This window comes from Drosophila willistoni (genome assembly GCF_018902025.1).
Source record: "Drosophila willistoni isolate 14030-0811.24 chromosome 2L unlocalized genomic scaffold, UCI_dwil_1.1 Seg196, whole genome shotgun sequence".
NCBI classification, from domain to species: domain Eukaryota; kingdom Metazoa; phylum Arthropoda; class Insecta; order Diptera; family Drosophilidae; genus Drosophila; species Drosophila willistoni.
The window spans coordinates 7,868,345-7,892,305 of record NW_025814048.1 but is presented as its reverse complement, the minus strand read 5'-3'; the positions used below and the strand labels follow the sequence as shown (position 1 = coordinate 7,892,305).

Below are 23,961 nucleotides of genomic sequence, written 5' to 3'. Positions count from 1 at the left end.
CGCTCTTGGTATACACACGATTGAAAATGGCAGCCATTTTCTTTGATCCTGAATCTATTGAGTTAGCCTCTTTCAGTCTCTCTCTCTCTCTCTCTCTCTCTCTATATATCCTTCTTGTTTCAAGCCAGATGCAGGCGGCATGTGCGTATCCTTAATATGCGTAAACTTCACGCTTAATTCTTCATGTTGATGTCCTTTCACTGTTTTACTTGGTTTTTGTTCATCATATAGTTTTATTTTTTTCAATTTTTCAAAAACCTTTAGACCCGTATATACCCCAGTACTCATACCAGGTGTGACTTTCATTTGCTCATATCGACATCGACTGCAATTAATGGCTGTTGATAGATTTTTATGTTTGTATAGCGGTCCACAATGACTTTACCAGTCTAGTCCGAGGGTTGAAGTTTTTTTTGTTGGGGGGGGGTGAATATTCCATTAACGGTAATGCCATATGTCTTGTGAGAGAATGCCAAAATACGTAATCACTGGGCTAGCTACCTCTTAGCCAGTTTCGAAAATTGTGAGAGACATTCGAACAAAAATTTAGATAAGAGGAAAAAATGGTTTAAATTTCCAGATTTCAGAGACTAAGAAAGTCTACAAACTATTTTTTGTCTCAAAAACTTTCCTAGTTAGCCCTCTCTGAACGTTTATGTAAGTAATTTCATCTCTTTTCGCCTGACAACTATTTCCAGCTTTAACTTATTATTACATTGCACAAAATCGTTAATCATATCGAGCTTTATCTGCTAACGAAACCTTGAATTCATTTCACTAGGCAAACAAACGCCAGGTCACTGTCATTTGACAAACTCGTAAATATGTATATAAGCCTCAACTTGCATTGTCAGTTGGTGGATAAGCCAACAACAGACATCAGAGAGCGACAGGAGGAGGGAGGAGGGGAAGAAAAGTCATAACCGCCATAAAACTTGAATGACAAAGACCTAACCCAACTAGCAAATACTATACAGATACTATGCATTGTGATAGGAAGATAGGAAGGGATGAAAGCGACAAACCGTGGGTGCTAAAATGCCAAAACCGGAACGATTGATAATGGAGGTAAGTAAGTAAGTAAGAACGGTGGCTAGGCATGTGTCCTGGACTGTCGGCAGCCGACAGCCTTCACGCTTTAATTGGCTGCCAACGTCAGCGTCGATGACAGAAAAGAAAAGTGTCACTAGGCGAGTGTCGGCCATGAAAGGACCTAGGACAGCTGCAACCATATGATCGGTGGTAGTGATGATGATGATGACAACGGCGGGGGGTTGGAGGTTGCTTTGAATGATATCAAATCGAGCTCGCTGCTCATTTTTTTGTAGTGTGAACAACCCGCCCTGGTCGTCAACCAATCAGAATACAGATGGGGCGGGGCGATTACAGCTCGATTAAAGCGAGTTCATGCTCACTCGCTCTAGCAGGCAGCAACTTTTTTGGTTTTTGATCGTTGCCATACTTACGCGACGTACAGTGAGCCAGGCAGCTTGTGGCGCCCCCGGGACAAAAGGGCGGACGCGAAAGCTGCTCGCTGCTGCTCGCCGCTCTTCTTACTTCTGCATTCTGTGCGGTGGTTCAGTTCCAGTGGTGGAAAACCAGTTTATAGCGCGATCTCATTGTTGGCCCGCACAGTCGTCGCCCGGCCGGCCTTCGTTAATTTATGCTTGCGCTTCTCTTTAGTTGCTTTGCAAGTCTCGTGCTGTTTGATCGTTGAAGCGCGCGTAATTTTCAGAAAGGAAATCGTCATCAGAGAAGACGAAAAAAGCATCAGCAGCACTGCGGCAGCATCAACGTACATACGTCACTTCGTCGTCGTGGTCGCGTTTCTTCTTTCTTTTTCTGATTCGGTGTTTATTGTCCGTCGGAAATCATACATGCTTGGCAGTGATTCCAGTGATTTAAAATTTTCTGCGGTTTTCCCCGCAAAAGTTTTGTGTGCAACCTTTTCACTCAACTGATGAGTAGTTTTTTAACTAAACGAAGTGGTGCAGTGAAATTTATCAATAATTAGTTTCTAAGCAAATTTGACCTCAAAATGGATATGTCAAGCGCCAATTCATTGCGACCCTTGTTCGCTGGTTATCCTTTTCAAGGTAAGCTCATTTTTTTATCATGACATAATGAAACAATATCAACGTACAGACATCTATGTTTAAGGATCCCAAATTAGCCCAATAAGCCCAAATACTATTATCAAACATGTTTCATTCTACATAGGCAATAAGTAGCTGAAGTCCCTACAGTTAATCCATAGAACTAATTCAGCCGTTTCTTAAAGTCGGCAGATTGGTCTGTCATGTAGAAGCATTTATTTGAAGCCTTGTGTCATTTTTGGACTACCTTTTTTTAAGTTTTCAAGGTCTCTATGAAGGATACTTCAAGCCTCGCTTTCAAATGTTCTCTTTTTGGATTAGCAAACTTAAGTTTTTTGTCTCCAATTTCGTCATTCGCTTAGGATGTCTCATTTCTGCGATAAAAAGTTGTAATATTTTGTTAGACTAAGAAAAATGTGCTTGACACTTTGTTCAACTACTTAAAAGTAGATTTAGGGCCAGTACATTGTCATGGGTATCTAGCCTAGAGCGGCACCGTATGCCATACCTCTTGCTCTTGCAGGGTGTTGATAGAGGCGCAGTCTACGCGTCTGGAAAGTTGTCGCTCCCTTGACCTGCCCCTTAGACCAGAGACGGAATGGTGATTCGTCCCCAAAGGCTGAAAGAATCTCCATGTCCTTGTCCATTTAGGATGGAATGCAAATAGAAATAAAAAGTAAAAATTAGTTAGGGTCAACCACGGCCCTCAATTATTTTGCAAAATTTTTCATGTCGCAGGAAAATTGTGCACTGAGAAACTTTTGTCCTCTAAATATTAATATAACTGATTTAAAGACAAAACAGTATACGGTTACTTTATTTTCATTATTAATACTTTACACTGCCTTGTAAAATGTCCAAAAATAGTTTTCCACTTATGGAATTCTTTTAACATTCGTCACAGTTAATTGGCTTTAACGAATAGATTCTCACATTTTGCTCTAAAACTATTTCCAGGCCAGGGTCGCGTCAACCAACTTGGAGGAGTCTTCATTAACGGCCGCCCGTTGCCCAATCACATACGCTTGAAAATTGTCGAAATGGCGGCCAGTGGCGTGCGACCTTGTGTTATCTCCCGCCAACTTCGTGTATCGCATGGATGTGTCTCCAAGATCCTTAATCGCTATCAGGAGACGGGCTCAATACGTCCCGGTGTTATAGGCGGTTCGAAGCCCAAGGTTACTTCGCCGGAAATTGAAACGCGCATCGATGAACTGCGTAAGGAGAATCCCGGCATTTTCAGTTGGGAAATACGCGAAAAACTGATCAAGGTGAGTACACCTGCTTCTGCTGCCCGGCCATGGCATGAGCAGGAAGCTATAAAATGTGATCGAGCCAATGGTCTAAGGATACTTTCTCTTTGTTTCGCTTCAGTAGTCAAGTAACCACACATAGACCATTGTGTGCACACAATTCTAGTGACAATGTTGGCTCACTTCCGTTTTCCGAAAAGTCACGTGGCATACTCGGGCCGCCCGCTGGCTTTGTTTATGGCACGTTGCTGGGCATTGGCGAAAACTTTTTGCCATTCTGACGATTGTTCTCAATCGTATTTTAAGGCCTTTTGCATATACCGTCAGCCGATATGTCCCAAAAGGTGCTCTTTTGTCATCTATCTCACTCGCTCTCCTGTGTCTCTCTCTTCCTCTGTCTCTCTTCATATTGCCCATTGACAAATTTGTTGTACAACAGCGACGACAAATTTTCACATGCCACCCAAACCGTTAAGAAATCGATTATAGCATAAAAGTCGGCAACACTAACAGGGTTTTTTTGCATTGTTGTTGTTGTTGTTGGTCTTAGCCATCTTCTTGTCGCCATCGTTTGACTTCCATCCTCAAGGCGACAAGGTGCAAAAAAAAAAAAGGATGGGAAAAACAAAAAAGAAAAGATGCAATTTGTTTATCTTGCCTATTTTTCCTATCCAGACATCGCTCTTCCGGTTTGATACACAATTTGTTGAATCAAACTAAAGTCATCTAGCGGCGCATCAAAAGTTGCGCACACTGAGAAAAATATTTAGGTATTCTAAGGTTGCTAATCAGTAATTTTTTTCTCCAAGTCAACGAAGGAAACCTTTTCGATTGAAAAACAAAATTAGAAACTATTTTTAATGTATATCGACAATTTTCATTGAATCTGAAGCGGTTTAAATTCAAATTTAGAAATTTTTTTTATTTTAATAAATTAAGTTGTTGTAATGAATCTGAAAGGTTTTGAGTTCAATATAAGAGGACAAAAAGGACAGGAGATAATCGAATTTAATTTCCTAAATTAAGTTCACTCAATCTTATTTTACTTTTCAAAAAAAAATATATTGTTTTGAGAAGGTGAAATAAGAGCGCTAAAACAATTTTAACTTCCTAAAAATCGGTTGTAATATGGCTAACATATAGTTTAAGGAAAACTTTGAATTTTTAATGATTTTACAGATTAATTTCGATTCTAGTTCTTAAATGCAGTAATGAAACCATATCATTATCAGGACAACTCGTGTGAGCTACTTGGTTATAAACTGGAACGACTTTAAAATTGAGTTATAGATTTCCCTTTCGTTGTTTAACCATATTTTGTATTAATTTTTGCGATTACACTTTTGAAAACTCAAACAAAAAACCTTTTTTCATTAATATTAAATGATTTGATTTATGAAAAATTTCGGTAAACTTCATTAATGCGGCAAGAGAATGTAATACCTTTTTTTTATTCTAGGATAAAAGGTCTTTTTCTTAATATAGCGTAGCATATATGATTATAAAAGTCAAAGTCCTGAAAATTTTCTAAATGTGATTTAAATCTGAAAAGATTGTATCTGCAGAATTCATTAGTTTTACATTGTTAAGCAATTTTGTCTATCAAAAACTTCAAAACTTTAAAAATCGAATCAAGAGCTTTCAATTTTTAACTAAATAATCAAATAAATCTTGCTTAAAGAAGTTTTTGTTCCGATTCCAAAAGAAACTTCTTGTGGGTTCTGCTTCTTAAACTCCTTAAACTATAAATAAAAAACTGAATGAATAAAACTTCAACTACTTCGAATTTTGCCTTTAGATGAGCTCTTCTTCTCTCTCAGTGTTTGGCCCACACGTCTGAATAAGCCAATATAAAAGGCAAGCATTACCAAAAAGCATACTTAATGCATGTCACGTTTCAATTAACTATAGAGTCTCTTAATTTATCAACCTTACGAGAATAGATAAATAGATTTGAAATATATCTTATTCATATAGGTTTCCGGCCAACATTTGGCCACAACTTATGCAAAAGGAAAACGAAGGACTGGCAGAATTTCAGAACCTACATCAACATTTTGGCTGATGTTTATTAAGAGCAGATTTGAGCAGACCAACTGTCTGGGTTAATATTTCTGCCTACTGGGCAAGGATGGCTCAATGGATGGATGGATGGATCGATGGACTGACTTTAAAGTTTGTTATGAACCTTTGGGCGTCTTTTAGTGTGTGTTTGTGTGTGTGCGGAATATACCCAAAAATGATGCATGTGCGCCTGCCTCTTTTTCAACGCCCGTTATTGTTGTTGGCTGGTTGGTTGGTCTTTATTTGGAGCCGCAATTAGTTACAGTTTATATGCCGCTCGCATATCGATATGATCGAGCCAGATACTCAAACTCAAGCATTGTATATCTGTATCTTTATCCCTGGGCCCCTGGACCAGTAGGCGTAAAAAGAGCTCCAGGTGCGCTTCACGCTTAATTAAAATATGCTAGCAGAGTCTCTTTTTCTTGTCCTTTTATTCTCTTTTCTGTTTTCATCGGTCTCTGATCGTGATTGATTTTATTGGTAGTCAATGCACATTTGATTTGGGTTTTGGCCATGCTTCAATCAAAATTATGTATATTTGGTTTCCTAGAAGTATCTAGATTCTAGAATATATATATATAACACTTGTCAAACAAAAAATGATATAGATGCACAAAAGGTAACCAATTTTAATACCGATCTCCGAATGGCAGATAAAGCTCACTCAGAATGTCAATCCAACTGTCAACTAATTAATTAAATTTCAATTGAAAATGTTAAGCCAAGAAACGGTCGCTCGTTCTCTCTCTCTCTCTCTCTCTCACTCCGTTGGGGGCTCTTGGTAGATCAGGGAATCGGGGATACGGGGATCCGGTCATGTCAGTTGCTACAAGATAAGCTGTCACACATTCCAGATACCCCAAGCTAACCGGTAGCCCCAGCAGTCGTTCGAGCTCATAAATAACGTAACAACAAAAAAAAAAATAACTCTTCTAGTTGAAAATCAAAAACCCATTTTGTGTTGTTGTTGTTCCGTTCATGACACATTCAATAGAAATAAGAGCCAGTTGGTCGGCAGCCAGTAGTCAGATGGGTTAACTCATAGCCAGCGATCCACAGTTTCCTTAAACTCTGAGAGAGAGAGAGAGAGATGGAGAGAGGGGGAACCTGGACAAAATGTCAGTTTCGGTTTTCCGCTTCGGCGTCTCGCGTAACGTGTGTTACGGTCTATGTGAGAGGTGCCAGTTGTGGCACCTTTGTTCACGTTTTGTGGCCGGTAAACCTACCACATAATTGTGTTAGTGAGAAAAATATTATTCTTATTAATCATGAAAATGTTTGTGCGGCACATGCCACTCTATTTCGGATCAGTTGGAGTTGAAGTTTCTGTTAAAGAAGTCGACATGTTGCTTTAATGAAAACTGACAGTTTTCGGTTTTGCTTGGCATTGCTTTGGTTTAGAACGACATGAAAATTGATTTAAAGATATTTCTCTCCATCATTTCACTATATTTTGTATTTTTAGCAGACTAGCAGACAGTTAGTTGACCTTAAGGTATAAGAAAAGCTTAAATTTTAGGTGTATATTTAAAGGTCTTCTTCCCCCCGCCTTCATCACAATTTTCAAGACGTGTCAAATACCGCTGCATTTTTCATCTTATCATCTTGGTTCTCGGCACTCAACACCTGTGAAATTTAAGACAACACGCGACACTACCAACAGACACCGCAATCACAGACGACGAGACACAAATTCTCATGGCGGCTGACCCAAGTCTTAGCTTAGCTTGACATTTCCCTAATTGGATTACAAGAGACACTGCCACAAGCACGGCTAAAAGAGGGAGCAATGAAAATAGGTGCGCGGGTTGGAAGGGGGAGGGAAGTGGAGAAGCATAAAAATTGTCCAAACACAAACAGCTGCCCAGCAACTGTTGCATTAATGTCACTGCTCTTCAGCTTCTGCAAGTGCATTGTCCCCACACACAAACACACACACACACACTGTACCTTAAAAGTCAATTTAATGGTTAAAGGGAGTAAAATAAATATTAAACTTTTAGATTGATACAAGTCGTACTTATTGCAATCATCTACAACTTAAATCTAAAATAAAATGTATTAGTTTCTTTTATTTTTTGTATGTAGTTGAAGAACAAAAAACAATATCTGAAAGTATGACTTTTGTTGTTTAAAATTAAGTGGAGTTTTAAAAAAAAAAACCTTAATTTTCCACTGGTCATACCTAAATCACTTAATACCATATAGATAAATGGGCTTCAAAACTCAGATCTCATCAGATCATATAATGTACTTGTCTTGAAAACGTAACCGCATGACTGACAAATTTTCACAGTTTATTATTTTGTAGGGTTCGTATAATATTCCTATCAAAAAAGCATTCTAATAGTCTATTTTGACCAATTACAAGAATTTAGATTAAAACAGTTTTGCCTCTATAACTTTAATTTAGAATTTCCTTGTATATAAGTTTTCTTGGACATACTAGAATAGTTAAAATTTTCGGAATCCAGATATCCTTAGTTTTTTTTTTTTTTTCTACACTCACAATAAAATGCACTACCATATTTTAACGTTCACACCAATAGAATAAAATCCGAAAATACAATCGCCAAAATTTTTGCTCTATATAATCGATGTCTATCATTTGCGTCTATTTTTAATATCGATAAGTATCGATACGTTATATGTGCAAAAAGCACGCCAAGGATTCAACGTCTAAATTTTTGTTAAAACACGAAGACAGAATTAAGAGCAACAGTATAGCAGGAGTCGGCTTAAAGAGAGCCAAAATGGTTTTCCATGTAATTTTATCCATATTCAGGGGAATTATTATATTAAATTATATTGAACTTATAGTATATTGTATGTACTACATATGTACATATGTATTATAGTATAGTTTGTATTAACTTACTTCATTGAACACTAGCAATAAAATACAACAAAAACAGCAAAATACTAGGTATGTACTTACCTTCCGTTCCTCCATTATCACCTTCTCAAGGCTGTATCCCAAATTTACATAGAGATACACAGTTTTTTATAAAACCCTACACACACACTGACAAAAAAAAATTACATAGTCTCTGCTCTTATTGACACACACACATACAAACATCTAATGCTTGTGGAGCATTTCTCTCAATTCTGTTTTAGGCAAATTTTTCACATGCTTTTTTGCTTTGTTTTTCAATTTAAACTTTCAGACAATTTCAAAGAATCAAAAATATCAGAGAAGCTGAGTAACAAACATCTGGCCGATTGTATAATATCTTCTGCAAGAGTATAATAACTTTATTTTATTGCTGACTTAAACTATTTGCATTTACTTTAAATTTCTTCATATTTTTACAAATTTTTTGCCACCGAATGCAATGAGCGGTAAATTAAAACTGAAATAAGAGCGAAAAAAAGGTAGAGAGCGGGAGCGCGTATCTGCTTTGAAGAGAGATCCTGCTATTTTACCAATTTTGCAGCAGCGAGCTTTTTGTTGCTTTACGAGAATTTAGATTTCTTACAATTGCCTTATTATTATTATTATTATTGATCATTAATTAATCATTATGATTGAGATTGTACATTAAAGTCTCCAAAATGTTTTTAACAAGCAGAACGGATCATTTTCGACCATATAAACTATATATTCTTGATCAGCATCAACAGACGATTCAGCCATCAGTCCGTCTGTATGATCAACTGGATCTTGGAGACTATGAGAGCTAGAATATATGTATGTATGTATATAGTTTGTAGACTTGAGTTGTGTGCACTGAGATCAAGTTTATTTGAATTTTTGAATGCCCAGTTCCAAACCAATATTTTGAAATTGTTTTTTTTTCTTCCTTCAATATTTAAATTACCACAATGAAACTTTCAATAACGAATTTAACTCAAATCGGACTAGAATTAGCTAAGTTATGCTTGTAAAGTTTATACTATAAACGGAATTCAATAGGTGTGCCGTAATTGCGGAATTGGCCGCTTTTCGATGGAGGCGCTAGAGAGCTCGTGTGCTTGTAAGAGTGAGCGAGTTGGCCTATTTATGCCACGAAGCATTTGAAAACAATTTTTTAAAAGTCTGAAGGTATCATCTATTTGGAAAATGTTGTTTCACTTGGTATATAAAAGTCGGTGCGCTTATTCTTACCTTTTTCATTAATTACCTTAAATTTTGCAAATCCATGGATATTATTTACAAAAATTCAACACACATTTGAACCTTAGCAAAGTACTATCCAACTTGATCTAACAACTGTGTTCTTGGTATATCTTTTAATGACCAAAAACTCGTTCTCACACACAATAAAAACTAAGCTACTATACCTATCAAGGCATTTATGGAGATACATTTAGTTTATCTTTACATACTTATGTATAATTTATAGGGTCAACAGTAGCAGCAATCGAAAATCTGTTGTGCTTATCTTAATTGGATTGATGTGATTTATTAGCATTTCTTTTTTCTGAAATCACCTATTTCCCAACACTCAAATTCAGAGATAAGAAATGAGACTTGATAATAAAAAACGCTTTTCTTTTCCATCCATTTAGGAGGGCTTTGCGGATCCACCGTCAACATCATCGATCAGTCGGCTATTAAGGGGCAATGATCGAAGCAGCGAAGATGGACGTAAGGACTATACCATACATGGTCTTCTGGGCAGTAAGTTGATATGAGAATTGTTTTTTTTATTTTCTTCTATGTTACTGTATTTAATAAAAATTACTGATCATTTATTTGATAATTTCGGAAAATCATCATCAAATCATTTGTTGCTCAAATCAACACAAACTTTTGTGTGTGTCGGCTTCATGGCTTTGATCGTCTTAGAACGAGCGACTTAAAAGTTAAATAAAAGCCGCTACAAAAAAAAAAAGAAACACTACAATAGATCGCCCTTTGCTGTATTGATACGATAACGATCTTGGGGCCCTATGTTATTGCTATAGAAACAGAAATAGGTGTAGATGATGACACCTGAGAATCAAAAGTAACTACACGAGACAGCTCGAGACGCAGCTAATAACCGGGTTTCCAATGCCCGGCGTGAGATCCCCATACAAGTCTGTCCCTCTCTCTCTGTGAATAGTTTTCTGGACAGGGCCAATAATCATGCTAAATATGCAAAGTCATTCGATAAACGATCGGACCAGGTCAAAGCGAACCGATTTATATTTTTTGGTGTTGTTTCTGTTTGTTGTGGAAAATTGGGTAGAAAATTCTTTGTACAATTTTGAGGCAAGTAGCTTTGACCTCTCTTTTCCTCTCTCTCTCTCTCTCTGTCTTTGCCATTTGTTAATTTTGCCGACAATTGCGTTTGTTCTTTTTCTGTGATATGTTGCCGACTGAACCGATCCTGTCAAAACATAAAACAACATACTAACAATAGCATGATAGGATAACAGGGCATTCCTGTATCACCTTGAATGAATTTTGTTTATAATTTCCTTTTTTTTTCTCAAGGTCTTTTTCAAAAAGGAAATGAAGCTCTTTGTCATGCTGTGCCTAATAGAAAGAAAAGGTCATCTCTTTGATCTTACTTTTGACCTCTTAGGGTTAGCTAATAAATTTCAGCACCTGGCACCTGTATGCTTAACCCATTTAACTAATAACAAATTGTGGGCTCCAATCGTACAAATGCCAATTATATACCTTTAAATACAATTATATATAACCCAAGACTTAAGAGTCTGAAGGCTGTTATTATTATGTCGAAGCGTATAATAAGCACACGCCTTCCCATCATCATCATCATCATCATCATCAGCATCGGCATCATGATTGACATTGCTACATCTGCATCCGCATACCCCAACCCACAAGCCTCAATCCCCAATCTGACCCTATAAAATGATGCACAGCACCCATCATTATTAACGTTGGCTTGGTCAGCCAATCTCTTCGCTCAGAATCAGAATCGGAATAACATCACAGAGACATTCAGGAGATGCAACTGTGATATGAATGGGAATGGGTAGATTGGGGGGACCATGTCGGCAGCGGCGGTGCCTATAATCAACGCCTTCTTCGCCGGCGATGAAATCTCTTCCCTACTGCGCCGTCGACCCCGAAAAAAAAGATGAAAAAAATGAAAATTATGCATTATTAAATATATATTTCTTTCGTCTTTTATTTTGCTTATAATTTTTGTTCGTTTGATTTTGATATTGTACGATTTATACAATTCCAACCAAGCTCTCTCTTTCTCTCTCTCCAACCTCTAACCAACTCATTGTCGCTGACTGTGTTTAAGCGGCGGTTCGCTTTGATCTCTTACCAAAGACCAAACCAAAGAAAGGAAAAAAAATTATAAAATATCAAAAATAATAATTGAAAAGATAGAAAATTATGTGTAAGGGGCCACCGAATTTGAAATTGAAGCAACAAATGTCGCTTCAAATGGTCAGTGGCTCATTTATCGAGTTTCAATTGCTAAAATCTTTAATTTGAGTCTATTAAGATGCAAACTAATTGGGAAGCCCATAAAAAGGTATACAAAAAGTCGCTAAAATAGTGACTGAAAAAGACTAAGCGAAGGAAATATATACGTAATATATGTAGATAAATAGGGCAAGGTGAATGATAGGTGTCTTCAGATCTATATAGCTCATAATTTGTGTGGCCATTGGGAGGTCATTTTGCATTGTGGAGAAGAAATCGTTCTTGGATATCGAATTTTGATTAGTTTCAGCGGTAGAATTGTGTAAGATCCGCCGCCAAAGTAAGATCGCTTTATCATAGCCTATATTTGGCAATAAACTTAGATATATCCAATTTGTAGTATCATAAATAGCTGGGGTTTGTATTTTTTCAAACTCGAAAATTAATTTTTGTTTCCCAAGAAAACGATTTTAAAAATACTTTTGTGGTTTTTAACTTAGATCGATGTTATTTGTATGTTATTCGTTTTGTCAATTTATTTAGACAGTCTTAAAATTTTTAAGTTGAAGTGCTGAAAATTGGATAGGGAAAAAGTTGCGCACTGGAGACAGAGTAATAGTGTTGGGGTCTTGTGAGTAAGTGAACAAAACTGAATAATTCTCTTTAGTGAGTGAGTAAACATGTTCGTTAAACTTCTTTTTCTTCTTAACTACTCACTTGTTCTCTGATTCACTAGTTTCCTAACTTACTAGATTACTGACTTACATGTTCAGTTCTTCTCGCACTTCAACAGAATTGACAAAATGGATGAATTAATAGCTAAGATATTAGCTAAGATCTATCAATAGTTTGCAGTCTGAGATGCTTTAATTGTAGCAAAATTTTAACTATCAATAACATATCTTCAAATATATTCCTCACAAGAGTGAGGTACCTCAGAAAATAATACAGTCAATGCAAAACTTAACAACATTATCAGACATTCAACTGAACAAGTAGAGTCATCTGAACAACTTAGTCGAAATTGAGTGCAAAGTGACTAAGCAACGGAACAAGTCAGTGATCAAATGAGTGATTGAATTGTCAGTAAACTCGTTCATCAAATAAAGTCAAATTATGCAAGCATGACATGGTCACATGGTTTTGATCGCTTCAAAATCCTAATTATCTTTGAAGAAAACTATAGAATAGAAACTTTTAATTGAAAGTAGAGAATCAGGCTTTACAAACGTAAAGGGATGCAGATACAAATTTCAGAGGGTTCTAATCAAAAATTGGACAATATAACCAAATCAAAATATGACAAGTATGAATATGCGGCAAACCCTATTGCTTTATGATTAGTACAGTATCGTATAATGAACAATGATCAAAAAGAAACTGTAAAAATTTGTCATGTTTTAGTTAAAAACGCGTCCTACACGAAGTCTAATGCTGTAATTTCGGGAGATCTGAACACGGATACAAAGGATGAAATTAAGAGTCATAATGAAGGTCTTAGCCCATCTTTACAACAATCATATTACTGTAATTCTTGGTGCTGCTAAAATATTTTTTGTTGTATAAAATATATATGAATATATAATATTAACTTCTGCTGTCGGATTAGATATTTGCTGTCATTTGAAATAAAAACTTTTAAATCTCCGATGCGCCACATTTTTACGCTAATTTTGATAACGCCAATTTTCTGTATGATCGATAAAGGTTACGCTAAATCACATTAATAATGGAATGGTACATTATTACAAAGTTTCCCAATCACCTTTCGTTTTAGTATAAAATTATATGATATATAAACGATAAAAAGAAACTCTCCCCTACTTATGTACATATAACCATAAATGCTGTTTTCTGAATTTATAAAGAAATATCTATTTCACAACATTTGCAAATATCTATTTACAATTTAAATACCAGGTAAATCTTAAAAGAATCAGCAATCTTATTTTGTTTTTGACTAGATATTTGCAAATGTTGTCCACTGTGTACACATATATTAAGATTCATAAAGGATTTAAAAATTTTTCAATTGTCTAATTGTACCTTCCTTTTCTTTTTAATAATTTTCAACGATTTTTGTACCTTTTTTTGCAAAGGCTAATAAATATGAAGAAAACAGATAGATAGGCATGGTTGGTCGAGCATAATGAATACTAAATTCTTTATTTAAGAGTATAAAAATTTCTTACTAATCGAAAAAAAACGAGAAATTCACGGCAATTTTAAAAAGAATGTTTCATACCAATTGATAAATGGCATTAACACGCCCAATTTAAAGCCGCTAAATGTGGCCTACGCCTTCTTTAAATACATTTTCAAAAAGACAATAGACAAACTGTCTGGCGCATTGGAAAAATTTCCAACCACATGACTGATATACGCGTACGATTCGTTTTATTTATTTTTTTTTTTTTAAATTTCGGCCCACTCAAAAGAAAGTGAGTTGAAAATACACAAAAGACTATCAAATGCCAAAACACCGACACTATAGAAAGAAAGGGAGAGAGAGAGAAAGGGAGTGAGAGAGAGAGTCAATCTCTCGAACACTTGTGGTAATTAGGCGTTTTAGGGACAATGCATCAAGCGGGAAGCCGCCTACATTCCGTGGGAATGTCTAAGACTATTTACCAAATATTTTACCTCTACGCCCTAGACAATAAGGCAACCTTTTGAAACAGGTTCAATTATTTGCAAAAAACAACAAAAAATAAACCGCAATAGCCGCTTTGGTATGATCCTCGACAAACTGATATATAGAGAATTCACACCTTGCCATAATGCAACGCAACGGGATAGCATAGTGAGAGTAAGAGAGAGAAAGAGATAGAAAGAGATTCGATTCTTGCAGTGTCACATGACAAATGACTTGGCATTGGTAGACTCTTTGGTGATTGCGCAAAAAAATATCCTCCAGTTCATGTGCGTGAGGTCCCTGTGAGGCCCTGCCTCTCTAACTGCCTCAAGTCTCTGCCTCACTCACACATATGTTGCACGCACAGGCCGAGAGGTTCAACATTCATTGGCTTGGCTCATTTGTTCGTTTGGGAAACCCATTAAAATCGTTCATGCCCGAAAAAAGTGTCAACGTAACAAAAGCAACGCCACAACTTCAAATGCACCGATTGTGTGCGGCATCTTTAATGCCCACCAGGGTGTCCTGATGCGTTCCGTTTGATCTCATTGTAAACGAACGTTGTGTCTTCTCTACCGCTGCCGAACTCCGAACTCCCTCGGTTGGGTTTCTCGTCGTGTTGATGAGTTAAAAAATATTTTATTAACGTATTATCACACTTTTAGCCATGTTTCGAGTTTGTGTTGTGTGCCCTCCCTTCCCCACGCTCTTCTCTTCTGTTCTTGTGGTCTGAAGATTTTGTTTTGATCAAGTATTTTGTAGGCATTGTTATTTAAATTAGTTTCATTTCATTTCGAAGGGATTCAACTGATTTTCATTTTGATTTCGGCTTCTTTTACCCTTTTTTGAAGGGATTATGATTATAACTAATTTTTTGGTCTCTTTTTTATTTTTTTTTGGGAGAAAATTGTTTGCTGGAAAATTAGCTGTTTTAGTGGGAAACCACTTTCGGGGGGCGTTGCATGTCGTTGGCTTTTTTTATGTTATGCCTTTCAAAATCAACCTTGAATATATGTGCATATATATATTTTTTAATGCTCCTGTAATCCTTTTGCTGACAAGCATCTTAAGCTCTTCACAAAATCTGTCTGACCTGAAGTTGGAACTGCTGGAGATATCAGAGACCAAGATCATTTCTAAGCCCAGAACGCGCGTGTCTTGTCTCAAAAACTGACAGCTGACATACGAGAAAAAAAAAGGGCTCCAAGCCCTGACACGGACTCAACCAATATTCCCCTTCTTTCGAATTGAAAACACAACAAATGAATTCAAAAAAATTGTTTTATTTTTTCAATTGCAATTGCAGCAATTTAAATTGTGTCTTAGATTGATTGATGACAGTGTTAAGGGTATTGGTATTCCAATAATGTCTACTGATATGTTACATTTGACCACAGAAAATGGAAAACCTCTGAGGGAGAGTGCCACAAAGGTCATGTGCCCATCAAAAAAGTGATTGGTCTCCACGTGAGTGTAAACAAACTTGCCTTTTGCACTTTGTGTCTTGTGAAGTTCAAGCTGTGTTTTTTTTTATATTATTGACCACACAAAAGCTAAGCCCCACCTCTGCTCCCCTTCTCTGCCCTTTCCCCTCAACACTTACTACCTGCTGTTTTGAAAACGCGTCGTCCAAAAATGATGGAATACTTGGTAAAAAACAAACGCAGTGATTTATCAAAGTTCCCAAATGAAACGTTTTTTCTTGGGGTTTCGTTCAAAAGAAAGTCATAAACACAGAAAGAGGGGAGATTGAAAGACCCACATGGCCCTCACAGTAGCCAAAAGCGTTGCCGGGTGCCAAAAAATAAAGAAAAAAATATATATAAGAAAAGGTCTTTGTCTCTTCTCTTTTTCACATATTATTGATGGCCCAGTAATAACAAATTAATAAATTGTTTAACATTTAAAAACTAATTGATTTTTTTGTTGTTGCCTTTGTTTTTTGGGATGGTTTCTTTTTGTGGTAAGCTTCTTGCAGTTTTTTTTTTTGTATTTGGTCGAAAGAGTTGAAAATCCCCCCATCTGTGTTTTTTTTCTTCGTATAATTAAGTTTTATTGTTGCGTGTGTGTTGAAAGATTAATAGTCCGACTTCTGTATTTTTTTTTCCTTTTATTTTATCATTCATATTCATTCATTTTAATACGCATGTGAATTTTTATTTCAATCTACTAAACTGTGGGCGTTCCGGACCTCTCTGGTCAGTTTCGCTTGAGGGGATTTTGGGTGTGGTTTAAAGTTTTGTGCGAAGCCCTCCAATAAGCGTGCCGTAAACCTTGTTATACCCTGCTATATCATCAGGTGATTGGGTACATTAAAGTGTTTAAAATGTATATCAAAGGCTGAGTAAAGCATATCGTATGAAATAAGCTAAATATTCATATATTTCTGATCAGATAACTTAGTCCGAAGTAATAGCCTTTAGTCTGTGGTGTTATCTATCGGTACGAAAGAAATTAATTACTTACTCTATACCAACTATCACATCGAATATTAGAAAATCCAAATACCAGATTAAGCATACATTAAAGTACTACAAAAACACAGAAGAATTTATGTATTGTTATGGAAGCAGCTCAAGTGGGAAAGAGATGGAAGATGTTGTCCCCTTATTTCTTTACAATTTGGTCTTTTGAACAGAACACTTGTCTTTCCATACTTATCCAATTTTAATCGACAAAATCTCATTGTATCCGAAATTTTACCTTCTTTCGTTCAAAAAAAAGAAAAGATTCATAGTTAAAGTTTCGAAAATAAGTTTCATAGTTAGTAGAGCTATAAAACGTCGATTAATTTAGAAGAAGTCAGAAAAAAACAAAGACTACAGAAATTTTTCTATAAAGTTTTACTTTTAATTCAATACGATTTCATTTTTCAAATCGTAAATCTCGATTTTCTAGAACCTTTTGAGATAGGTTTTTTTCAATTAAAATCTTAGGAAGCCATCTGAAAGCATAAGTAGCGCTATCTATAGTATAAATATGTTCAAATCGCATTCAACGTCTGAAAAAGTCTTACAAGACCCATGTCCGAAAAGGAGGGGTTAAAAAATATAGCACAAGGGAGGAGTTGACCGCTAATTAAAATTTAAAATATAAGTTTCACTTATTGAGTTGAAAGTAGATACCTATTGCAGGAGATACCAAAGTCGGTTCGACTTAATTACTTCAATTCTTGGAGCTCACAAATCTATTTAAACAAGTGTCTAGATAAATTTTGCAAATCCGATTTAAACAATTTACATTTTATATTTGAATTAAAAACGAATGCAGGTGCTTTCAAATGTATTCACATTCATGGTTTTGAAATCATGATAAGCTGATTAAATAATAGGCACCTACATATAGACAAACATACATATATTTCATTTCATTTCCGCATTGTAACCCAGAAAAAAAACGAACATATTCCTCCTCTATATCAATATCAATTAATAATCCCAACTAACCGGAAAAGATTAGTTCACCGCAATAGAAAATAGCCCCAAAAATCAGTCATCGCATCCTATGCCACACGCAGGACAATTAATTGAATCAAAGCAGGTCAGAGAATTGAGAGAAAAGTATTTCCGCTTCACTTAGAAGTCCTTTTGTATGAAAAATGATCTTAGAAAACGTGTTGAATATGGTGGGAAACACACACAATTCTGTAACACTTTGATCCCAAGCCGTTCCGAACTCTGCCATTCGACTCTTGACTGTCAGTTTATTGTGTAATGAGCTCTCCAAATAATTTGGCATGGCCATGGGGCATATGGCACAGGGGGCTCTCGGTATATTTGAATGCATGAGAGTTGAGGCAACGCCACACGCCGCGCTTCATACACGATTGCCAATGAGATGTGCCGGCGGTTGGTTGGTCGGTTTCATTTTTTTTGGTAAAACCGATGCCGAAGTTAATTGGCTCACTCCTTCTTCTTCTTCATCTTCTGCACTCGATCCGTTGACAACTTGCCGATCATCTTCTTGTGTAATATGATATATTGTGTCACTTGTCAAGTGCTGTGACTTTTACGAGCTGCCTGCCGGCAACTCCTCTGGAAAACCATTTTGTGGGGCGTCGTCATCTAGTAGTTGTTGGATTGTCGGTGGCTTTTGACAGATTTGTTTCGCTTCCCCCTGATGTTTCAATTAATATATGCAGCCAGCAAATGGAGCCGAGTTTACTGGTGGGATCCAAACCACGTCGGTGGTCTTCTGTTCTTTGAATTCGAATAGCTATGCGTCGAATATGATTTAGTGATGTGGGAAATATACAGAGAGCGTGAACAATTTTATGACTTCTTACGAGGCGTTAATAATTTTAGTAGTCTTTTTTAATAAAGAACTCTACAATTCGAAAGATCTAACTTTCTCAATCGATCGCTAACTCTCTCTCTCTTTCTTTGTAGGCCGCGACTCGGACATTAGTGATACAGAATCGGAGCCTGGGATTCCATTGAAACGTAAACAGCGTCGATCGCGCACCACTTTCACAGCGGAACAATTGGAAGCCTTGGAAAGAGCATTTGCCCGCACTCAGTATCCAGATGTCTATACCAGAGAGGAATTGGCCCAGACAACGGCCCTAACAGAGGCTCGCATCCAAGTGTGGTTCTCCAATCGCAGGGCACGTCTGCGCAAACATTCCGGCGGCTCATCGTCTGGTCTCTCACCCATGAATAGCAGTGGCAGCGGCGGCGGCGGCGTTGGAGGAGGAGTTAGTGGTTTGGGTGGCTCTGCAGCAACTGCTCCTCTCGGCTTTGGGCCACTCGGAGTGGGTGTGGGGGTGGGTTCAATGGCTGGTTATAGCCCGGCAGCTGGCACAACTGCCAGTGGAGCGGGAATGGGTGAAATCGGTGGCGGTAGCCATCATTCTGCCCATCATACAGCACATGCCCCAGCCTCACATCATAGTGCAGCGGCGGCCGCAGCGGCTGCTCATCATCATACCCAAATGGGTGGCTATGATTTGGTCCAGAGTGCGGCGCAACATGGTTTTCCTGGTGGCTTTGCTCAGCCCGGACATTTTAGCAGTCAGAATTACTATCATCAAGGTAAGCAACAGGGAACTCTTAATTCCGATTGATTAAACTGTTTGTTAATTTCGATTATTTAACTTTTGTTTCAGACTACTCAAAGCTAAGCATTGATGACTTCTCCAAGCTAACAGCGGACAGTGTATCAAAGATTTCGCCATCTTTGCATTTGACCGAAAACTATCCAAAGCTAGAATCACCATCCAATTGGTCACAGGCTGCCTACCATCTTAACCAAACCGCTGTGGCGGCGGCCAACTATAATGCCCATGTGGCCCAACATCAATTGAATGACTATGCAGCGGCAGCGGCACATGGAAATGTGGCAGCCGCCTATAATCACCCGCTGCCGGCGCAGGGTCAAGCCAAGTACTGGAGCTAAAGGTGCAGTTAATTAACCTGACTTTCCGCCAATTCCCCCCATCACCCTCTTTTCTAACAAAAACACGACTTTCAATTATCGCAAATGCAATGCAAAATCTGTAAAAACAAAAAGCCAATTGCCCAACCTATGGCTATATAATTTCACATTACATCTCGCCTACTGCCGAGGTCTATAGTGTCTTTTTAGAGTCTAGACATTAAACGGCACATTAAGGTGCTCGGGCCGTAATTCCATTTCAAAAAACAAAACAAAACACACACAGACACACTCACACATCCTGAGATACATCCATTACATTAGATGTAAATATATATCTTAGCATATAGTATATTTTAATATATTTATTATAATTTTAAACGAAATTGAAATAAAACAAAATACATTACATAAGATTGTTACGCTTGAATTTGGATTATATATATTTTTCCTGGTCTTTCTAGAAATAATAACAGACTGTTTGATAAGGACATTTACTATACAAAGAAATACATTTTTTGAAGCCAAACAAAACATATGGGCGATTTTCCAGGAAAGTCTGTGTTAAAAGCTTGTTTATTACTTAGTTTTTTATACCCTTGCAAAAAGGGTATATTAATTTGGGTCAGAAGTGCGCAACCCATAGAAGCAAGCATCTCCGACCATATTAAGTATATATATTCTTGATCAGCACGACGAGACGAGTTCAAATAGCGCAAAAAAAAATTTTACATCAGCGCAAAATCCTCCAGAAAAGAGGCCTTTGCAACCAATTCATAAGTTTATTTTATTTATTATTTCGATTTTCTGGTCAAAAGAAGATAAAAAACATTAATTCTATTTGAATTGCCGTCTGGTTAGAGTTAGAAGAGAAAACGAAAGGAGTAAATTTTTAAATTGTAGTTTCAGCACAATACCTTTAACGGGAAATAGAGCTTGCATGTTGATCCAGACGGACTGGCAGATGGGCAGACAAACGAACTTTATAAACTAACCTCGTCATGCTCTTTCTTTCTTTTTTTTCGAGACAACAAGTTTTGTCCATTTTTTAAGGGATTACAGAATAAAAGAACTTAAAAGAGTATACAAACTTCAGCATGATCGAATAATCGTATGTCAGGTTCTCTGGTTCACTTCTTAGTTAGGACATATTTGGATACTGTTAGAGAAATTAAATAGAACGCATTTTTTTTATTATCTAGATAAGAAAAAGAAGTCACAATTTTTTTTTATTGATGTTTTATATATATATGTATATATATATATTACTATTATAAATTGCAAAAAAATAAGATTAAGTTTGCATTTGTTCAAATTTAGTTCTACAGTAAACATTATTTTAGGCAGACAGTCAGTGTCATCTAACAATGAGACAAAACAGAAAACGGAAATAGTCCACTCAAATTTGGGTCCGTCCAGAAGTTATGTTTGAAAATTACTTGTTTTGTAGCTGAAATATCTTCTTTTTTTTTTTTCATTGCATAGTTTTGCCAGATTTTCGTTGATTTTGAAATGAAGTTCAACCTTATTTTGGACGGATAAGCATCTGGACAGATTTCAGAGAAAGCCTCCACCACCAGCTCATACCTGAATCGTATTCGACTTCACTTTTGTAATGTATTCCGTTGAGGCGGCTAATTAAGATAAACAAAATATTTGACAATTGTTCATTCTTGTATAATTAAATTGGTTACTTACGCCCAGCCACAATTTGTATGCCACCAGCCTCCATGAATTCGAGCACAATTATCATTTTCCAATTGATCGTTATCTTGATCAAAACTGGAAAATGCTTCATATAAATTGTACTTCATAGGATTCTTAGCTGTCCCTTTAAACTCTCCCAATGACTCCAACTTATATTTCGTACTTTCGTTGCCAATTCTAAAATTACCATAACTAGCAAATTGGAAAGGTTTACTGTGATATCCCAATTGCACGTAAAGTTCATAGGTTTGGGAATTGGTAATAAGATGCAAATTCTCAAGACCAATAAAAAAGTCTCCCTCCTTGTTTCCGAACCCATTACGATACTCAGTCCAAGTTCTATTAAAGCCTACGTTGCCATCAAATCTTTTATGAATAACTATCCACCCACCACCTTCTATATCTCCCTCGCAGAGTGCAGAAATCGGATCCATCCCGGGAATCCCAATTTGATGAATTCCCGAAGAGAGGCCTTTGCAACCAGTTTTTGGTATTCTCTTCTGACACTCGATTAAATATTCGTTAGTTTGGTTTATTTGTAGGGAATGTTTTTCAACTGAATGATTCGATTCAGTCAACTGAGTTTTAGATTCTTCTAGAGTTTTCTTTAATGATGAGATTTTCGAATTTAATTCTCCAATTTTGTTGCTAGAATCCTTTTCCCTAGTCTGATATTCTTTAGATTCCTTCTTTTTCGACTCGAGGTCTTTAATTGCTTTATCTAAATCTGATTTTTGGGTAGCTAATTTCTCTTTTAGGTTCTCTATTTCTCTATTTCTTTGTTCAGCTAAGTTTTCTTCCTCATCCTTTGCTGCTGGACTTTGAACATTTTCTAAATTCTCTTTCAATTGTTCTACTTCTCTCTTAAAATTGTCTATCTCAGATTTGGCTTTCTCTTCCACCTGATTTTGCCGGTTTACAAAGTTTGCGATAAAATCGTTAATATTAGCTATCTGTAGATTCTGTTGATCAATTTTACTTTGCAAATTGTCAATTGCTTTGCTTAGCTGACAATTTTCACTCTCGAAATGATTCTCTTCGAGTACTTTGATTTTTTCTTTCAACTCAATAATATAAGCTAGACCGAGTTTCATAGACCTATGGCAATATAAGGCACACAAATCTTCCTCGTCACTGGAGAATCCACACTCCTATGTAAACGGATTTGTCAATCAGAGTAAACTTCACCTTGTGTTATTCACCATATCCACTTACCCCGTGATCATCCAGGAGAAGAGATTCAGAGATTACATGCTGGAAATCAAAAACAAGGAAGAGGCCAACAAGTAGAAAGACAGTTTTCCTTCTCATTTTGGAAAGTAATCCAGAATATATGAAAATGATGAATTTGTTAATGTTTAATTTACTTTACTTTTGCAACTGTGTCTCTAATGTCTCTGAGAGCAATGATTTCATTTTGAAATATTCATTAAATTATATATTTTTCGGATTGTTATGTCGTTTGTCGCGATAAGAATTTATTTTTTTCTTAGTGAAAAAACTATTTCAATTCAATTATGTGTTTGCATTTTGACATAGACCAAAGCGATAAGGTTGTGTACGAAAATATTAAAACAATTGTTTCTTATCTCTTATTTATATATACTATTCATATAGACTTTCGGAAGCAGAATAAAATGTAATATGTACAATTAATCAAAAATCTAATTTTTTGCAATTCATTACTGATCATTTTGAATGGGTATATTAATTTTAGTCAGATATGTGCAACGCATAGAAGGAAGTGTCTCCGACCATATTAAGTATATATATTCTTGATCAGCACGATGAGACGATTTCAAACAGCCATGTCCCTCCGTCCGTCTGGACTCCTAGATCGTTGAAGCTACAGAGTTGAAATTTTGCAAATTTTGCATTTTACACTGGGATTCAGGCGGATCGGGCCACTATATCATATAGCTCCCAAATAAACGGCTAAGTCGCGAACAGTGACTTTTCTTAATAAGTTCATTATTTTCTGAGCTATTGTCGTGACTTAATATTAGTGAGTTTATTACACCTAAAACGACTGTACCAAATTTGATCAAGATCGGGTGACTATATCATATAGCTCCCATAGGAACGATCGGTCGAAAACGGTGACTTTAATTAATATCTTTGTTATTTGCTATGCTAATATTGAAGGCCGTTCTTTTGGAAACATTAGATTTTTGAGATAAAACGTTTTTTTACTTTGATGGCTTTTGGTAAGAAAAGAGTTACCAAGAAAATTGCAATGGTTGCAGAGGCCCCGGCCATCTGGTTTGACTAATTTTTGCATACTTTAGGGGGTATATTAAATATATTATATTGTTACCTGTTAGACTTACCACTGCACTGCACTAGTTCATATTGAAAGATAATCTCTATCTTATTCAAGTTAATTACACTTACCATAGTTTCTAGAAGTATCTGAAATATGGGAATTTGTCCCCAATAGAAAATAAAACAACTTTAGTAGTTCAGGTTAGGAGCCGGTAA

General features: G+C 36.5%; 1 protein-coding gene across 1 annotated transcript; it reads left to right on the top strand.

The window, feature by feature from the left end:
- The first annotated feature begins 1,619 nt into the window (after nt 1-1,619).
- On the top strand, nt 1,620-20,136 carry LOC6639998 (protein gooseberry-neuro). Its single transcript, XM_002063037.4, has 5 exons — nt 1,620-2,096; nt 3,054-3,367; nt 9,932-10,043; nt 18,786-19,430; nt 19,505-20,136. Exons 1-5 carry the CDS (start codon nt 2,039-2,041, stop codon nt 19,792-19,794), a joined length of 1,419 nt encoding a protein of 472 aa, XP_002063073.1. The 5' UTR covers nt 1,620-2,038; the 3' UTR covers nt 19,795-20,136.
- Nucleotides 20,137-23,961: the final 3,825 nt, after the last annotated feature.